The sequence below is a fragment of the Manis pentadactyla genome, chromosome 4, assembly GCF_030020395.1.
Source record: "Manis pentadactyla isolate mManPen7 chromosome 4, mManPen7.hap1, whole genome shotgun sequence".
Lineage (NCBI taxonomy): Eukaryota > Metazoa > Chordata > Mammalia > Pholidota > Manidae > Manis > Manis pentadactyla.
In genome coordinates this window covers 122700033-122720879 of record NC_080022.1, presented here as the reverse complement: position 1 = coordinate 122720879, position 20847 = coordinate 122700033, and the positions used below count along the sequence as shown (strand labels likewise).

The window sequence follows — 20847 nt, the reverse complement described above, 5'->3', positions numbered from 1 at the left end:
GGTGAGCTGCTCTGCCTAAATGTTTCCCTGAAATTGAGCAATGAAATTAAGAACAATGGAAGAAAGAACTGACCACACAGTGTCAACTAAATATACTCTTTAAGTACACACTGGCCCTTCAAATACAGTAACAAAGTGGTCACCTACTTCCCACAGAAAGTCAGGCATCAATTCCTTCTTCCTTTCTGTTTTTGAATCCTAGCACTGCCACTTAGTATGTGTGTGACCTCAGAGGAGTCACTTAGTCTCTCTGAGCTTCTGTTTCTTTGTGTAAAACAAGAAAAGGATAATAAAATCTATCTTGTTAGTTGAAGAATTAAATGAGATGACCTTTGTGAAAGTATGTGTCAGGCATGGATGGAGTAGGTATAAAATACAGTGGTTGAAGCACAGGCTCTGGGGTCAGACCGCCTCAGTTCAAATGCCAGCTCTACCACCTAAAAGCTGGTTGTCCTTGGACAAACTACTCAACCTTTCATTATGCCTAGTTTTCTTACCTACAACATGGGAAAAGTAACTGGATTAATTTGAGGATTAAGTAAGATGCATTTAGTAGGGTTTTTGGCACTGACAATAGTGGTTTAATACATATTTGCCATTATTGTTATTATGAGTGTAGGTCCTCCGTAAGACTTTCCTTTCTCTTCCTCCTCCTTATTCTTCTCTTTGACCCATCTAAATAACCTAAAGTAAGATTCCAAAGTTCTGCTTTTTGTGGGTTATGAAATGAGAGGCTGAAAGACTACAGGCTGCATTTTATTAAGGCCTGAACTGTGTCCTCCCAAAATTCATGCATTGAAGCCTTAACCCTCAACATAACTGTATTTGCAAACAGGGTCTTTAGGAAGTAATTAAGGCTAAGTGAGGTCATAAATGCAATGGTGGGCCCAAATCATACAGGGCTGGTGCCCTTACAAGAAGAGGAAGAGAAAGAGAAAGAAATCTCTCTCCCTCCACTCTATGTGAGAAGATGACTGTCTGCACACCGAGAAGTAAACCCTCTCCAGAAACTGACCCTGCTGGACCTTGACCTGCACCTTCCGGCCTCCATAACTATGAGAAAACAAATGCCTGTTGTTTAAGTCCCCCAGTCTATGGTATTTTGCTATGGCAGCCTGAGCAGACTAAGACATGTGGTTTCCTTGAATCTTCAAAGCAGCTTCTTGAAGTATTTATTGTTAACAAGTTTACTACTCCACTAGTGTAGCATTTCACAAGCAGGGGCTATTGCTGAAGCTGAGTGATCTTCAGGATATATTAAAAAGGTACTAAGTTAAAACAGATGATGGGAGTAAAGATTGTGATAACCAAGTAGAGCTTTTTGGTTTGACTAGTTTTCACAATTCAAATCTGGCCCTGAAAAAAAATTTCTTGCATTGTTGGGCCAAAGCAGACACTGCGTAGGCAAATAGGCTGTGTGTACAAATAGGGTGCCTGAGCAGAACACTAATATTATTATTAATATTAATAGAAAAAAAATCACAACATACACCCACAGAGTAAAAGGGAAGTATGTCATCTTTTAAAACAAATGATTTCTTTCACAAATAGACTCAAAATCATGTATCTTCCAAGGTTTACAGAAGAGGAAGTTTTGAAACAGAGATTAAGTAACTCTGTCGCCCAGGCAACACAGTTTATAACCTGGGGTTAGAGCGAGGGTTTCAGTCTGGGCAGTCTGGCTCTAGATTTGTGCTCTTTACAGGATTGCAAAACCCACTGGCATAGATTCCCCCCATGATGATCCCAACAGTTTGCCCTGAGCCAAGTAAAACTGAGAATTTAAACTTTTTCCTTATTTCTTTGTTAGGGTACTGAAATGAACAAAAGCTCTCAAGCCTGGTACGCTGATTGCAAATTTCCAACAGCAATCCCTAAGACGATAAAGGATATCTTTCATAAGCAGTGGCCCACACAGTTAATGGTAAAACACTAGATATGTTCTCAATTAAATCATTAATACAGACAAAGTTACCTGCTCTTACCACAATTATTAAACATAGTTAAGGAATTCCACTCAAGGCAACAAAAAGTGGGGCACAAATAGAGGCATACTTTGAAAAATGGAAGACTGTATTGGTATTATTTGGAAACGATCTACCTTATAAAACTAAGAGAATCAAGTGAAATAATGTTAGGCTTTTTAAAGAAGTTTCATATGTGGTTGAATATAATACACATAAAAATCAATAAATCTTCTACCCATCAGCAGTCTTAGAAAATATATCAGAAAAAAAATCTTATTCATAGCAATAACAAAAAGATGAACCAAGATAACCTGAACAAGAAATTCAGTACCCAGATGGAGAAAACTGCAAGAAGTCCCACCCTTTGTCTCAGTAATTCATCATCTAGGAACTGACCTAAGAAGAGTCAGAACTTCAAAGTTTATTAACAGATTTTTAAATACTTAAATACTGGAAAATTTAAATACTCAATAGTAGGAGAATGTTAAATAAGTTAGGGCACATCCTTATGATCCAATTTTTATAAACCTTAAAGACTTTTAAGGACTATTAGTGACACAGGGAAATGCTAAAAATACTCTAGTGAAAAAAATACTCTAGGGATATAAAAATTCTTACACCATTTAATGCTAATCTTGTTTAATATTGGTGTTTTTCTCTGGGCAGGCAATTCTCATTTTCTTCACAATTTTCTGAAGTATCCTCACTCTCATTCCTCAGGTTATATGACACCAAACTTCTAATTCTTTTCTTCATTGATGTTTGTGATTTTTTTCTTCCCTCCATCCCTGATCCACCCCTCCCCTGCCCTCTATTATTACTCCAGCTGATTTGTGGCCAATTTCATCCACTCCAATGGCTGTCTAACTGGTTATCTCCCCAAACCCAATTCTCCTTCTTTGCAAACTATGCTAGCTAAAGTTATCCACTTAGGTAACTATGCCTGTAATTTCCATTATCCCAAATTTCCTCTGTTCCTTGAATTCCTGCCATTTCAACCTCTTAAGACTCAAATTTGTTCCCTCATCTCCATCTTAGACACCACACTCTAAACAGAGATACTCTCCTTTCACCAGGACAAGTGCAGTAGACTTACTGGTCTGTAGTCTTAATCTTTTCAGTCCATCATCAGTCATGCCAAAGCACAAAACTGACCATCTCCCTCCACTATTCATTGTTTCTGTTTTGATGTCATGAAGGTTCCAACAGTTAAGAGACGCACGTTCTTTCAAGGCTCACTTATTCACTGCTCACCTGAATTTCCCCACCTCCCCTTTCCCGTGGGGGTGGAAAAAGCAGCTAAGTAGAAGAGATGTTGAAATGAAAAAGGAAATTCAGGCAGAGTGACTCAGCTCATGGACAATGCATGGAGACAATTGAAGCCTAACAATCGATTGGATTTTTCTCACCAAAGTGATCTTAATACAGCTTAGTGCCACTAAAAACTTCTTCCTATTACTAGGCTCTGCTGTGGACCCCTGGAGGGGCTAGGTCATTTTCCAGGTGCTACCCACAGAACGGATTCTGTCTTTCTGGCCTGTTTTCCTTTGTTTACATTTGTTTAACCTATCTTTTGTTCTTTGCTATGGATTTGACACTTGAAATACATCTCCTGCTCTGCATCCTAAGGAGTCCTCTATCTAGGCCCCAGCCTAGGCCAATCCCCTAGGTCTTTACTAACCTAACTGAACAAAAACACCAGGCTATGAGGGGTATAAAGCATATAGCTTTGCAAGTCAGTAAGCATTTTTTCCTGCCTATAGCCATTCTCAGCATGCTTATGTTGAAAAAAATCACCTACACTGGGGAAGCCAGTGTCTAGTAGCTGCTACAGTGGTTGGGAAGGTGGTAGAGCAGCAGACCTGAGAGACAGTGTGTTGGGGAGAAGTGCAGAAGGAAAATGCCCCCACCCCTTCTTGGCAGTACAGTTGTGTCTGTGTGATACCTGGAAGTGCTGCTGTGATCACTGTGTGACTGTAAGGGGACACCTGTCAGCGTAATGAAAACAGTGGCATAGAAAGATGAGGAGGACTAAGAGGAACCACTGCTGATTCCAGGACCAGGGCAGGAAGGCATACAAGACCACACCGGAAAATCTCGTCCTTGACAGCAAGGACATCCCGAGACTAAAGAGTTTCTATCAGAAGAACACATGAGCCATTGTGAAGAGATTCAATGGCCAGATGGGCCAACCGGAGCACCAAAGAACATAATGACTGAAACTGAAACACCAGATACATAAAACACGTAAATTCCTAATGAAATTTCAAAGCGCCCTCCTTCATTCAAAATCAAACATGGATTACCACTGGAGGTATGCAGGCCATCAACTTCTTATCCTGAAAATAATTGTTAAAGGGAAAGAAGCATTTATCCTGTCTTTTCAGATCAAATCATGTAGCAGGGTAACTAAGTAGCCCTGGTTGATAATGTTCGGCTTTACGGGAGAATGATAAGTAATATATTTAGAGTGCAGGAGACATTTAGAAACTCACCATTTTGCAGCTTCCAGTTAATTAATGATTCCGGCAATCATGGAAACATTACATGCAATGTTGATGTGGGTCTTTAAAATGAAAGGGGCCATGTGTACTCACTGACCACAGAATCACCACAAGCTAGACAATCAGGTAGTATGTGTCCCCTGAAACTATGTAATATGAAGAACATAGTACAGCTTATGCACTGTTCTTGCCCCTGGAAGTGACAGTTAATTTCCAGTTTGCAAGAAATATGGAGGATAAAACAACACCTTAGACAATACCATGAGGAAGCAGACAAAAAACCCCCAGAATGTGTGACATTTTGACAATTAACCCACTTTTTTCAGAAATCAATGACATAGTATGGGTGGAAGGGACAATTAAATGCAGAATGTCAACCAACTTTAATGTGTAGCCCTTGTTTAGATCCTGACTTGAACAAACCAAGTGTAAAAACACATTTTGGTCTACTTGGAGAAATTTCCGTATGGACTGGATCTTGGAGGATACCAGGGAATTGCTGTTAGTATTAATTTTGTTTGCTGTGATGATAATGGCAGGTGGCTATGGTGAAAAAAATGTCTATCTTCTTAAGAGATGTGTACCCAAGAAAGGAGGGGTGAAAACATTAGATGGTTGGGTTTTCTTTAAAATACTTCACACATACAAAAGATGTTAACTGGGATAGGTGAAATAGGTATAGCAGAGGCTTGATAAATAACAGGCATGTGGGGGTTCAGGACACTGTTCTTTATTCCTTTGTGTACTTTTCAAATCTTTCATAATAAAGCTTTTTTAAAGATTAAAGAGAAATAGCTATCTTAAGACACAAAATCTGAACAGAAGTTGAAAAAGTTTATTAGCATTACACTGTCATTTAAAAACAAATGTGAGGAAAACCCATCAGGCTAACATCAGACTTCTCAACAGAAACCCTACAGGCCAGAAGAGAATGGCATATATTTAATACAATGAAACAGAAGGGCCTTGAACCAAGGATACTGTATCCAGCACGACTATCATTCAAATATGACGGTGGGATTAAACAATTCCCAGACAAATAAAAGCTGAGGGAATTTGCTTCCGACAAACCACCTCTACAGAACATCTTACAGGGACTGCTCTAGATGGGAGCACTCCTAGAAAGAGCACAGCACAAAATACCCAACATATGAAGAATCGAGGAGGAGGAATAAGAAGGGAGAGAAGAAAAGAATCTCCAGACAGTGTATATAACAGCTCATAAGCGAGCTAAGTTAGGCAGTAAGGTACTAAAGAGGCTAACCTTGAACCTTTGGTAACCACGAATTTAAAGCCTGCAATGGCAATAAGTACATATCTTTCAATAGTCACCCTAAATGTTAATGGACTGAATGCACCAATCAAAAGACATAGAGTAATAGAATGGATAAAAAAGCAAGACCCATCTATATGCTGCTTACAAGAAACTCACCTCAAACCCAAAGACATGTACAGACTAAAAGTCAAGGGATGGAAAAACATATTTCAAGCAAACAACAGTGAGAAGAAAGCAGGGGTTGCAGTACTAATATCAGACAAAATAGACTTCAAAACAAAGAAAGTAACAAGAGATAAAGAAGGACACTACATAATGATAAAGGGCTCAGTCAAACAAGAGGATATAACCATTCTAAATATATATGCACCCAACACAGGAGCCCCAGCATATGTGAAACAAATACTAACAGAACTAAACAGGGATATAGACTGCAATGCATTCATTCTAGGAGACTTCAACACACCACTCACCCCAAAGGATAGATCCACTGGGCAGAAAATAAGTAAGGACACGGAAGCACTGAACAACACAGTAGAGCAGATGGACCTAATAGACATCTATAGAACTCTACATCCAAAAGCAGGGGGATATACATTCTTCTCAAGTGCACATGGAACATTCTCCAGAATAGACCACATACTAGGCCTCAAAAAGAGCCTCAGAAAATTCCAAAAGATTGAAATCCTACCAAACAACTTTTCAGACCACAAAGGCATAAAACTAGAAATAAACTGTACAAAGAAAGCAAAGAGGCTCACAAACACATGGAGGCTTAACAACACGCTCCTAAATAATCAATGGATCAATGACCAAATCAAAATGGAGATCCAGCAATATATGGAAACAAATGACAACAACAACACTAAGCCCCAACTTCTGTGGGACACAGCAAAAGCAGTCTTAAGAGGAAAGTATATAGCAATCCAAGCATATTTAAAAAAGGAAGAGCAATCCCAAATGAATGGTCTAATGTCACAATTATCGAAATTGGAAAAAGAAGAACAGATGAGGCCTAAGGTCAGCAGAAGGAGGGACATAATAAAGATCAGAGAAGAAATAAATAAAATTGAGAAGAATAAAACAATAGCAAAAATCAATGAAACCAAGAGCTGGTTCTTCGAGAAAATAAACAAAATAGATAAGCCTCTAGCCAGACTTATTAAGAAGAAAAGAGAGTCAACACAAATCAACAGTATCAGAAACGAGAAAGGAAAAATCACGACGGACCCCACAGAAACACAAAGAATTATTAGAGAATACTATGAAAACCTTTATGCTAACAAGCTGGGAAACCTAGGAGAAATGGACAACTTCCTAGAAAAATACAACCTTCCAAGATTGACCCAGAAAGAAACAGAAAATCTAAACAGACCAATTACCAGCAACGAAATTGAAGCGGTAATCAAAAAACTACCAAAGAACAAAACCCCCGGGCCAGATGGATTTACCTCGGAATTTTATCAGACATACAGGGAAGACATAATACCCATTCTCCTTAAAGTTTTCCAAAAAATAGAGGAGGAGGGGATACTCCCAAACTCATTCTATGAAGCTAACATCACCCTAATACCAAAACCAGGCAAAGACCCCACCAAAAAAGAAAACTACAGAACAATATCCCTGAGAATGTAGATGCAAAAATACTCAACAAAATATTAGCAAACCGAATTCAAAAATACATCAAAAGGATCATACACGATGACCAAGTGGGATTCATCCCAGGGATGCAAGGATGGTACAACATTCGAAAGTCCATCAACATCATCCACCACATCAACAAAAAGAAAGACAAAAACCACATGATCATCTCCATAGATGCTGAAAAAGCATTTGACAAAATTCAACATCCATTCATGATAAAAACTCTCAGCAAAATGGGAATAGAGGGCAAGTACCTCAACATAATAAAGGCCATCTATGATAAACCCACAGCCAACATTATATTGAACAGCGAGAAGCTGAAAGCATTTCCTCTGAGATCGGGAACTAGACAGGGATGCCCACTCTCCCCACTGTTATTTAACATAGTACTGGAGGTCCTAGCCACGGCAATCAGACAAACCAAAGAAATACAAGGAATCCAGATTGGTAAAGAAGTTAAACTGTCACTATTTGCAGATGACATGATACTGTACATAAAAAACCCTAAAGACTCCACCCCAAAACTACTAGAACTGATATCGGAATACAGCAAAGTTGCAGGATACAAAATCAACACACAGAAATCTGTGGCTTTCCTATACACTAACAATGAACCAACAGAAAGAGAAATCAGGAAAACAACTCCATTCACAATTACATCAAAAAAAATAAAATACCTAGGAACAAACCTAACCAAAGAAGTGAAAGACTTATACTCTGAAAACTACAAGTCACTCTTAAGAGAAATTAAAGGGGACACTAACAGATGGAAACTCATCCCATGCTCGTGGCTAGGAAGAATTAATATCGTCAAAATGGCCATCCTGCCCAAAGCAATATACAGATTTGATGCAATCCCTATGAAACTACCAGCAACATTCTTCAATAAACTGGAACAAATAGTTCAAAAATTCATATGGAAACACCAAAGACCCCGAATAGCCAAAGCAATCCTGAGAAAGAAGAATAAAGTAGGGGGGATCTCACTCCCCAACTTCAAGCTCTACTACAAAGCCATAGTAATCAAGACAATTTGGTACTGGCACAAGAGCAGAGCCACAGACCAATGGAACAGACTAGAGAATCCAGACATCAACCCAGACATATATGGTCAATTAATATTTGATTAAGGAGCCATGGACATACAATGGCGAAATGACAGTCTCTTCAACAGATGGTGCTGGCAAAACTGGACAGCTACATATAGGAGAATGAAACTGGACCACTGTCTAACCCCATATACAAAAGTAAACTCAAAATGGATCAAAGAACTGAATGTAAGTCATGAAACCATTAAACTCTTGGAAGAAAACATAGGCAAAAACCTCTTAGACATAAACATGAGTGACCTCTTCTTGAACATATCTCCCCGGGCAAGGAAAACAACAGCAAAAATGAGTAAGTGGGACTACATTAAGCTGAAAAGCTGCTGTACAGCAAAAGACACCATCACTAGAACAAAAAGGAATCCTACAGTATGGGAGAATATATTTGAAAATGACACATCCGATAAAGGCTTGACGTCCAGAATATATAAAGAGCTCGCACGCCTCAACAAACAAAAAACAAATAACCCAATTAAAAAATGGGCAGAGGAACTGAACAGACAGTTCTCCAAAAAAGAAATACAGATGGCCAACAGACACATGAAAAGATGCTCCACATCGCTAATTATCAGAGAAATGCAAATTAAAACTACAATGTGGTATCACCTCACACCAGTAAGGATGGCTGCCATCCAAAAGACAAACAACAACAAATGCTGGCAAGGCTGTGGAGAAAGGGGAACCCTCCTACACTGCTGGTGGGAATGTAAGTTAGTTCAACCATTGTGGAAAGCAGTATGGAGGTACATCAAAATGCTCAAAACAGACCTACCATTTGACCCAGGAATTGCACTCCTAGGAATTTACTCTAAGAATGCAGCAATCAAGTATGAGAAAGATCAGTGCACCCCTATGTTTATCGCAGCACTATTTACAATAGCCAAGAATTGGAAGCAACCTAAATGTCCATCGATAGATGAATGGATAAAGAAGATGTGGTACATATACACAATGGAATACTACTCAGCCATAAGAAAAGGGCAAATCCAACCATTTGCAGCAACATGGATGGAGCTGGAGGGTATTATGCTCAGTGAAACAAGCCAAGCGGAGAAAAAGAAATAGCAAATGATTTCACTTATCTGTGGAATATAAGAACAAAGGAAAAACTGAAGAAATAAGACAGCAGCAGAATCACAGAACTCAAGAATGGACTAACAGGTACCAAAGGGAAAGGGACTGGGGAGGATGGGTGGGTAGGGAGGGATAAGTGGGGGAGAAGTAGGGTGGTATTAAGATTAGCATGCATGGGGGGGTAGGAGAAAAGGGAGGGCTGTACAACACAGAGAAGGCAAGTAGTGATTCTACAACATTTTGCTTTGCTGATGGACAGTGACTGTAAAGGGGTTTATAGGGGAGACCTGGTATAGGGGAGAGCCTAGTAAACATAATATTCGTCATGTAAGTGTAGATTAGTGATAACAAACAAACAAAAAAAAGGCAGTTCCTTTGTGGTAACCTTCAATGAATTCTACACAAGGGTATAAAGGGCATATAAAAGTGTAGGCAAAGGGTCTGTTTGTGTTTATACAGAGGATCAAAGCCTAAATGCGCTACCCCGAAAATGAAATAAGATACGATACGAAAAAGAACTTCCAACATCAGCACTCTCTGGAAGACTCATGCCAGAAGATGATCATCAAAAACCCCAACAAAGATCCATGCACTGCTACAGGTGTAGATGCACTCATCCCAGCAGTTCCTGGACTTGCCATGGGAATGAGGAAGGAGATATCTAAGCTGGCCTGTGCATACAGTAAAACAACAAATTTGACTGGATCTATACTGTTGGAACTCAGTCAAGAATTAGGAGAAGTGCAAATTGTAGCCCTCCAAAATCTTACAAATACCGACTATTTACTGTTAAAAGAACATAAGGGATGTGAACATTCCCCAGGAATGGGTTGTTTTAATTTGTCTGATTTCTCTCAGACTGTTCAAGTTCAGTTGGACAATATCCACCATATCATAGATAAGTTTTCACAAATGCCTAAGGTGCCTAACTGGTTTTCTTGGTTTCACTGGAGATGGCTGGTAATTACAGGTATGCTTTGGTTATGTAACTATACTCCTATTATGTTAATGTGTGTGCGCAATTTAAGTAGTAGCTTAAAACCTATACATGCTGAAGTTACTCTACAAGAAGATATGTCAAAGAAATAATCAATCTTCCCATGTTTTCTTCCGCCTGCTACTTCTATAGCTTTTCTTCTTCCTTCCTAATTACAACCCTTAAATAGAATTTGTGCCTCATATCAAATTTACCAAGTATCATAATTCTTCCAAGTGGTAAAGATACCTCAAGACAAATGCTGGGCATAGAAGCTACAGGGCATAAATACGCAAAGAAATAAAAAGCTAGCCATTTCAAACAATAAGGCTTCTCTCTCACTTACCAACTTTACATTTCCCTGTATGGCCCCGGAAGATGACTGGTTAGCCAGAGATGGGTAAGATTCCTCAAGGGAGAAACAACCTAAGACAGGCACAGTCGCAGGGGGGTCATCAGGTGAGAAATTGGGGATCAACAGAGGTGAGGCTTAGAACCTCACCCCCCCTGTTCTGAGAGAAATCTTCTGCATACGTGGATGTTTTATTGCCCTTGTCTAGCTTGGATTAACACATAGTCTACAGGCACACACCTGATCATCTACATTTGCTCTCTTACAACACTAAACTATGTTTTCTACCTTTATCTTGTATCTACCTACCACTTCAGCATTTTATTAAAAATAATAATAATAAAGAGAGAAATGTGGTATCCACATATAAATCAAGGATAAAAATCAAATGAGTATTCATATTTGAACTGACTGTTTATAGTTCATAATGCATGAGCAAAACCGAAGGTTTCTGTGATGGCTGCCCTTGTACTGTTCACCATGTAAGAACTATTCACTATGTAAGAATTTGTTCCCCATGTAAGAAGTTGTTTGTTATGCCTGAGAAGATTGGAGACTGATGAAAATTAGGCTTGGGGTGGATTAATGATTGTGCATTGACTCCCCTATACAGAATTTTATTGTTGTTAACAACCATTTTATCAATAAATATGAGAGATGCCCTCACAAACAAACAAAAAAAAAAGTACACACTTCCAATGGTAAAATAATAAGTAACCGGGATGTAATGAATATAGTCAAGGTATTGTAACAGCTTGGTATGGTGATAGCTGGTACCTAGAATTGTCATGTATATAAATGTTGAATCACTATGTTGTACACCTGAAACTAATGTAATGTAATACTGTGTGTCAACTACCCTTCAATAAAAAATAATTAACTAAAAAAAAAAAAGTGAAATTATTTTAAGTACACTTCTCAAATAAGATGTTCTTATCCACCCACATTAGTTTTTTGTGTCTTGACTGTGTACCACTGCATATTTATTGCCAATGAATTTCAACATTGTTAACAGAGAAATTACCTGTTGTCAATAATCATTACACTGGAAGGTGGAATCCCCAGAACGTCACAGCTCTGCACAAGTTCTTTCTTACGAATCTCCCCTTGATTGTAGTAATTTCCTGGGGATAGCAAACATAAGGTGGTTGATTTCTGTACACAGTGGGATCTATTGGCTCACTCATTTTTATCTTGTTCCCTTAGGGATTTAAACTACCTGAAAAATTTGTGGTTATGACAAACAAACTGAAGACAATACATCAAGGTTATTATCAGATACTCCTGTGAGAGGACTACCAGCAGCACCACTTAATTCTTCCCCACCTCTGTATCTATCTGTGGGTCTGTCTGCCTGTATTTTAGTGGCATGCTAATGCAGGCTGTACTTCACCAGGATTGCTGGCTTTGGCAGTAAGCAGATTTAGGATCAACCCTTCTATAACCACTCAGAACAAGTAGGACGCATGGGCACACTGTTAGTTTGGGTCTCTGTAAATTGACAGTCCTCAAATATCTGTTTAACATTTAAAGAAGAGGCTGCTCTTTCTGAGTATTGTGCATGAAGATGTGCAGGTGTCACTCAGGAATATATCCTCCTTTCCAGGGTTTAGCAACCAGCTACCCTGGCATACCTCTGGAGGACTTGACCACATCAGCACTCTAAGTAGCTTATGCATTCTTTATTTTCTCAACATGCACACTACATGTCTTAGGAATAGTTCTGGTAGGTACAACTCCCCTGTATCCTTACTAATAGTATGCAATGAAGTTAAATTGCACTTATGAGCAATTATCTACCCCTTAATTCAACTCTCCAGCAGGTAATTCCATGTGTGATTTGTCCCACCTAAATTTCCTGAGCCACAGTCGCCCTCCCTATGAAGCAGGGATAATGGCCATCTCACCATCTCATAAGGCTTTCCTGAGGATTACATGAGATAACACAAATCTTGCCAGCTCTGCACTCAGTGTTGTTTTCTCTTTCCTTGTCTTCTTTACCTTTCCCCTCTTCTTTCCTTTCTTCCTGAATTACAATCCATCTTCATTGTGCCCATCACATGGCATTTCCTCTGGGAAGACTTCTCCTATTTTTCCTGGCAAGTAATCATTTCCAGTATTCTGCTCTTAAGTATGAACTTTTCTCCATGATCTGATTATTAATTCCTAAATGTTATTGACCTTAAAAGTTGTGGTCTAATTCAACTTTGTGTCATCCTGGTGTCCAGCACACTGGAGGCACTCATAAAGTACTGATAAAAGAGAGGCTTGGCTTTCTGTTCCAGGTAACACAGAAAAACTCCCCTGGGAAACCTCTCCATTTGGCAGGGGTTACTCTAGTGCTAGTTTTCGACTGTTTGAACCCAGAGTGGAGACATGAGTCATTACATTGTATCCAACAAATAAACTACCTCTAAAAAGACTCCAGACAGCTTAATTTTGTATTGTCCTTATCACAATTTTTTGTGAACTGAAAAAAAAAAAAGTCAGATAGAAATTATAGTCAATTTTGTGACTGTCATTATGTTTTGGGTTGTTTTACGTTCTTCCCAAATCCATACACATACCCTCTCCCATACTGTCTTAAGGTTACTTGATCTTTAGCAACAGCCTAATGCACACTGGTAATGGGACTCAAGTTCAGAGGCTGTGCACGTCAGACTCTGATTCTGGTTGTGAGAAACTGTAGAAGCACCAAATGTGTTTATGAAGCTGGTTTTATTTTGTGTTGGAATTAAGGAACTTGAAACAAGTTAGTGAGTAAGTCAGAGATCATTTAATTATTTTCACTAAGTTTGGTGAACCTGTAGGCACTTCAGCAGAGTGTCTGAGATCTTTCCACAGCTCTAACTGACATGTCCTAGAACAGCCTTCACCTGGGGTGGGTGCATGCTGGGATGGGCCAAGGTAAACTGTGGGGGGTGGGGTGGAAGGAAAAGCCTTAGAAATTCTCCTCTTAATTTGTTTACCTTGTCCTTTACAAATGTCAACTTTTGTTAACATTTTATAATGTACACATTAGTTCAGTGGTCCATGTACTCAATATAATTATAAATAAATATACATATAATGAGAGTATATGCTCAAAAAAGTTTTTACAAGTAGGAAAATGTGACCAAAAAAGAAAAACCTGCTTGGAGATCATTACTCTAGAAAATAAAAAATATGTGGGATTAATGTAAATTTATTTATATAGAACTATGTTGTATATGTGTGTATATGTGTATATAGCTTATAGATAATTGTATGTTTAGTGAAGTCTTCTGCCTTGGGATAACTAATACTTCTCAGTAATAGCTAGCAACCATAATGACATTAAACAGAAATTAAAGTCACTTTGTAAAGATGCACACTTATATACCACAATATTTTATTAAATCTCACAATTATATACCATAATATATAAAAATTTTATTTTACTTTACAAATTTAAATTAATTTATTCTAAGTAGGTAACAAATTTACATAGCTAAAAATAAAAAGGAAAAAAAAAACCCTCTCTTGTTCCTTTAGTTACCTAGTTTCCTACCATGGAAGTCTTAATTTCTTAGGATGAGAAGTGGATTGAGCATCAAGGCATGGTCCCAATACCTGGCCTACTAACTTTACGGATCTGGAGAGATTTCTTAAGTTCCTGGGTTTCAGGAATGCCAGAAAGGTTTATCCTTGAGCATAAACAAGCAAATTCCAAAATGTATTTGGAAAAAAAATAAGGTCAACATTTTTTCAACTACAAAATGAGGGGACCTAGGTTCTGTACCAGTTAGTTCTGTGCAGGACACAGAAACTGCATCAAATATTTACATCAGTAAGAATCTAATGAAGAGAATGTGACGCATAACTGATAGTGGATTTGAGGGCCAAACAGGGAACAGTGAAGTGGCCATAGATTAGAGTCAGCAAGAAGTAACTACCAGGACTCTCTTGTCCCCTCCTGGCATGAGCCAGGAGCTCTGTTCTTTCACTGTATCTCTAAATAAAAGCCTGTACCTTGCTCTCCTAAAAAAAAAAAAAAAAAAAGAAGAAGTAACTACTACATTGGAGGGATAAGAGAAAGGGGCAGTATTACTGGAGTTCAAAGGCCTGGGTTCTCCAAAGGAAATTTAAACCAAAAGGGCTGGCTTTTCTTCCATTAGAACGTGTCCACAGAACCCAGTTGGAGAAATCACAATTTAAAAATGAAACTACAATAAAAAAATGGGCAAAGTACTTGAATAGACATTTCTCCAAATATAGACAGATGGCCAATAAGCACATGAAAAGATTATCAATAGTGTTATTCATTATGGAGCTGCAAAGCAAAACGACAGGGAGATATCGTTTCACACCCACTTGGATGGCTATAGTAAAAAAAAAAAAAAAAAAACAACTAACTAAACAAACCTTAAGCTGCAAGTGTAGTTGATGATGTGGAGAAATTAGAACATTTGTGCATTGCTGGTGGGAACATAAAACAGTGCAGCTACTGTGGAAAACAGTTTTTATTCCTCAAAAATTTAAACACAGAATTACCACGTAACTCAGAAATTCTACTCTCAGGTATATACTCAAAAGATTTGAAAACAGGAACTCATACTTACAGACCTGTGTCCAAAGCAGCATTATACACAACAGCCAAAAAACAGAACCACCCCAGTGCCAAAAATAAATGAATGGATAAGCTAAATGTGGTATGTACTTACCATGGGGTATTATTCAGCCTTAAAAAGGAATGAAGTTGTGATATATGCTACAACATGGGTGAAACTTTGAAAACATGCTAAATAAACCAGACCTAAATGGACAAAAATTGTATGATTTTACTTACATGAAGTTCCTAGAATAATGGGTGGGCAGAATGATGGAATGTGTAGGATGATGAAAGAATCCTGGAAGTAGATGGTGGTTACGGCAGAATATTGTGAATGTACTTAATGCCACTCACTGAATTAATACTTAAAAATGACTAAAATGGTAAATTTTATATTCTGTAGATTTTACCACAATAAAAAATAGTAAATTAGATTTGCATTGAATAAAGATATTTCAGTTATGAGTTATCACTGTAAAACAGAAATTATGTCTTTAAAATTGGTGAAACAAGTTTTTAAAAGATCATTAAGAAAAAAGACACTGATCATGCATCTATGAGGCCAAGATCAAGAAACATTGCCAGATACTATTATCAACCAATATAACCATACTTGTAAGTACTGTATTAATGGAGTGCATTAATATTGACTTTTACTAATGGAAATATTACTTTTTGCCAGTTTCTCTGATCTGCAACTTACAGTCATTAACAAGTCCAAACATACTGGAAACCACCTTTTCCTGAATGTGACAGGCATGTTTGTATCAGATGGGATGAGCAGTATGCACTGCATGAGAATAGTATCTAACTCATTGCAATAAGTGGTTATAAAAAATATTTCCAATATTAAGCTCTTTAAAATGCATTCATTTTGTTGATAATTTCCATTCTACACTTCTCTCAAGATTAGTTCTATTGCATTTTCTGTTTCATGCTTGTATCTTTCCTTTTCACTGTTCACAGGCAATCTTTATCATTGTGGAATTTCTCTTTGGTCTTGGACATGAACTCTTTAGCTTTTCTTTTATGGTTTCTCACAGTTTAAGCAAGTCCTTTATATTTACACTTAAAACTTTAACTCATTAAGTAAATAAAAATTCTGAAAAGCATGTAATGTTTTTCAATTAAGTCAATTAAATAAAGTTAGTCATCAAGACAAACATTTTTATCAACAATTATACACTATGTTAGGTTCAAAATAGGGGATGTGTATTAAGCTCCTGGCATATGAATTCTAAGGCTGAATATTAAAAAAAGGGTAAGTAAATGTATACTCAGAAATACATAAAATTCTCATAAACATTTAACCTTTCAGTTAACCCACCAGCATCAACATTTATGAATAGGCATTGCTTTCAGTTAGTCACTGGACGCCTATGTATTCTCTGGTTGATATGATCATACGGAAATCCCATCAGTCTAAACCTTAGAGAAAAGTACCCAAGTATTTATATACATTTACAAATAGAACCTGAGATATATAACCTTTGAGACATGTTCTCAAGTTTCTATGAACTCCCTTAAAGAAACATAATTCATATTTTAAAGTATTAGTAATTTATTCCATTTTCAATAGGATGCAGTCAATACTTACAACCATAGTTTTTTAGAATTCCCAAATATATTGGGTCATTAAAAAGACACATGAGACTAACACTTTGAGACTGGATCTAAATGTATTTCGATAAGGAAAACTTTGAAGAGTCATTCATGATTAAACAGCATTGTTAGAAATAAACTGGTAAGTTCTGTTTTAGGAAATACAGTGAACCAGATGTCTGGAGAAACCCTATTAGCATAGAATGCTGGAGCATGTGAAATAAGGAAAATGTTAGAACATACAGCTGAATTAACAGGAAAGTAAGGGCTATTTCTGGCGGTCTTAAATAATAGGCAAGCACAAATCCAGACAGGTAGGGTGGAGCTGAAGCCTGGGCACCTTGAATATAGCTGGCAGCCTACAAATCAGGGCAAGAGGAGATAAAGTTTGGGCACAAATAAGGACACCTCCACCCAGAGACAGACCTTCAGAAAGCAATCTCTACAGTGGGTGAACTAGAAAAACCCCCCACCCTGATGATAGGGCTACATCTTTTTCAGACTTGGTTCTTGTGGAAGGGAAAACAAGAAATACGTCACCCCTTAAAGAAATCTTAACTACACACTTGCCTTTACTTGGTGAGGCACATTGTATTTTCCAAAAAATACCTACAGCAGTTATTTCTAGTCCCACATGCACTTACAGAACCTGCTGTTCCCTATCAGATAGAGTCTATTTCTCTCCTTGAACCTGGGTGTGACTTGTGGTGCCTTGACAAACAGAATGCAGGGAAAGCGGTCCTGCACGGTTTCCAAGGCTAGGCCATAGAAGGCAGTGTGTCTACACCGAGGGCAGCCTCTCTCTCAGGAGACCTGCCCAGAAGCCGGGCCACTGGGCTGTGAAGAAACTCAAGCTACTTGGAATGACCATATGTGGATGTTCTGGCTGACATCTATTGCTAACTCAGCTGATTCTCATCCAGCTGAGGTACTCAATATCGTGGGACAGAGATAACTGCTTTGACACCATGAGAGATAAAATACAACTCTTGTTTTAAGCCACCAAGTTTTGAGATAATATGTTACACAGCATTAGACAACTAATGTACGTGGGTTTGAACTCTGAATTTATATTATCTCTGTGGCCTGAAAAATCTGAATCTATAATTTTGGTTTTGAGTGATCTAGGTGGGTAGTGCCCTTTGCTGCCTAGCTTCAAAATACATAAATCATCAAAATATTATCGTAAATATGGTTTCAAGAAACACAAATGTGCTTATGATAAAAAAAACCACAATACGTAAGAAACAAGTTACTCTGAGTTACTCAAAGAGCAGAATCAGACACACAGACTACAGAACTGGAATTATTAGAAGCCGATGTAAGTATTTAATGTAAAGAAATAAAAGAGAATATCAAAGTATGAGAAAGTAACAGGAGACTACTGTTATTTTCAAAAAGACTCTCTCATTATGAGAAACATTAAAGGACAAAATTACTAATCATCTCAATACCTAAGACTGTTATTATAAAACTACCGACCCACATTAAAGACCAGTACAAATGAAGAGATATATGATAAAATCATATAAAGATTTTATATTATATATGTCAATTTTCCCTATATTTATTAATAAAGTAATTTAAAAAAAACATGCCAGCAAGGTGTTTCCTTTAACATGATCAAACTAATTGTAAAATGTATTTGGAAGAAGAAAGGTCAAAAACAGTAAACGCTCTGAAGAACAATAAATCAGAGGGCAGGGCATGTTTTGTATTTTTTATTTGAAAAAAATTTTGATTTCTAATCCCAACCTATTGAAAAATAAGAAGAAATTTATTAAAGAATCCACTGCACCTATATATGTTGTAAATAAAATCCAGGCTTCTCTTTTAAGTCTTGAAACAAATTTGCTTATAATTTGACTCTCACAGTTTTAGTATAAAACATAAATTAAAACAGGAAAATAAAAAAATGAGGCTATTACCCATGTCTATTTGCAACTGATATCCTTAATAGCATGAACTAAGAAGAAAAGGGCTTAGACTCAGATTCTCAATAAATATGAGAAATGGCTTAATGTTAATGTTATGATTTTGAAGGAAAAAAGGGTTGAGCAAATCAAGAAATATTAAAAAAATATGAGTTAGTGCTAGAGAGGGTACTATATAAAGACAGATAGTCTCATTACTTGTCAGAATGTAAACTGGTGTGTTTTGGGGAATGCAATTTGCATGCAAAGCCTTAAAACAGCCAAAATTAGGTATCAATTCTAATGAAATAATACAAAATGCCTAAAGATGTTCACTGTTACTTGTGATAAACTGGAAAAAACCTTGAAATCTATATACAATAAGGGATGACGAAATAAAATTTTATCTCTGAGACCACTTAAAAGGTTGTATATCTAGTTCTTATTAACATGGGCAAATGTTTAAATTATCTCACAAGGACACATTCTTTATATAGTTTGTTTTCACTGTTTTATTCCTAGGGCATAGAATCAGGCCTAGAATATACCTTTTTGTAAACTAAAATTTTATTATAACCTTTTTAAACAGCAGTTTTAGATTCACAATAAAATTGAAAGGAAGGAAGAGATTTCCCATGTCCTCCCTGCCCACTACATGCAGCCTCCCTCATTACCAACATTCTTCAAGAGGGTGGTACATGTTACAGCTGATGATCCTGCATTGACACATTATAATAACCCAGAGTCCACAGTTTATAGTAGGGGTTCACTCATGTACATTCCATGGGTTTGTTCAAAAGTATAATGATAGATATCCATCATTATAATATCATAAAATATTTTCACTGCCTAAAAAAATCCTCTGTGCCCCTCCTATTCATCCTTCTTCCCATCCCAATCCCAGGCAATCACTTATCTTTTTACTGTCTCCAGAGTTTTGCCTTTTTTGGAATGTCATACAGTTGGAATTGTATAGTATGTAGCCTTTTCAGATTGGTTTCTTTCACTTAGTCTATGCATTTAAGGTTCCACCATACCTTTTCATGGCTTGATACCTTATTTCTTTTTAGTGCTAGTATTCCATTTCTGGATATACTATTTATCCACTCACCTACTGAAGGATACCTTGGTTACTTCAAAGTTCTGGCAATTATGAATAAAGCTGCTACAGACGTGTGTGCAGGGTTTTGTGTGGGCATATTTCAACTCCTCTGGGTAAATAAAGACCAAGTAGGGTAATTGCTGGATGGTTTGGTAAAAGAGTATGTTTACTTTTGTAAGAAACTGCTAAACTGCCTTTCAAGGTGGCTCATCCATTTTGCAACCCCACAATCAATGAATGAGAATTCCTATTGCTCTGCATCCCCACCAACCTTCAGTGTTGTCAGTGTTCTGGATTTTCTAACAGTGTGCAGTGTGCATAAGTGTTTAATAAATATTTGATGAATGATAAAGTAATGTTCAGTGAAAAATATAAAACTGTATAAAATGTGATTTCGGTGAAAAATCTGTACAGAAAAAGAAGTGGAACAGCAAACAACCAAACGGGAAGAGGGCATGGGCATTTGTGAAAAACAGCTTTATTGAGGTTTAACTTTACATTCCCCCAAATTCACCAACTGTACGTACAGTTTAATTAATTCAGTTATACAGTTGTCACCATAATGCAGTACCATGGCCAATTTTTGTTTTCTCATTCCATCTTTTCTGTATGGCAAAGGAGGACTTATTCTTTGAAAAGCCCCTTCACTTAAAGTTGGGTGGAATTGAACTCTAAAATTACTATCAAATTATTTCCTACTCTTAACAATCTGTTTATCTCTTCAATTTGACATATGCGTCTTTCTAGCATAAAAAGGATTA

At 37.4% G+C, this 20847-nt stretch overlaps 1 protein-coding gene across 2 annotated transcripts in view; it reads right to left on the bottom strand.

Annotated features, from left to right (window-relative positions):
- PIGL (phosphatidylinositol glycan anchor biosynthesis class L) overlaps positions 1 to 20847 on the bottom strand; it is a 100743-nt gene that overhangs the window by 77709 nt on the left and 2187 nt on the right. For both annotated transcript variants that reach the window (XM_036920659.2, XM_036920658.2), the window contains exon 3: positions 11924 to 12023. In XM_036920659.2, the coding sequence (XP_036776554.2) occupies positions 11924 to 12023 (100 nt within the window). The remainder of the gene's footprint in view (positions 1 to 11923; positions 12024 to 20847) is intronic.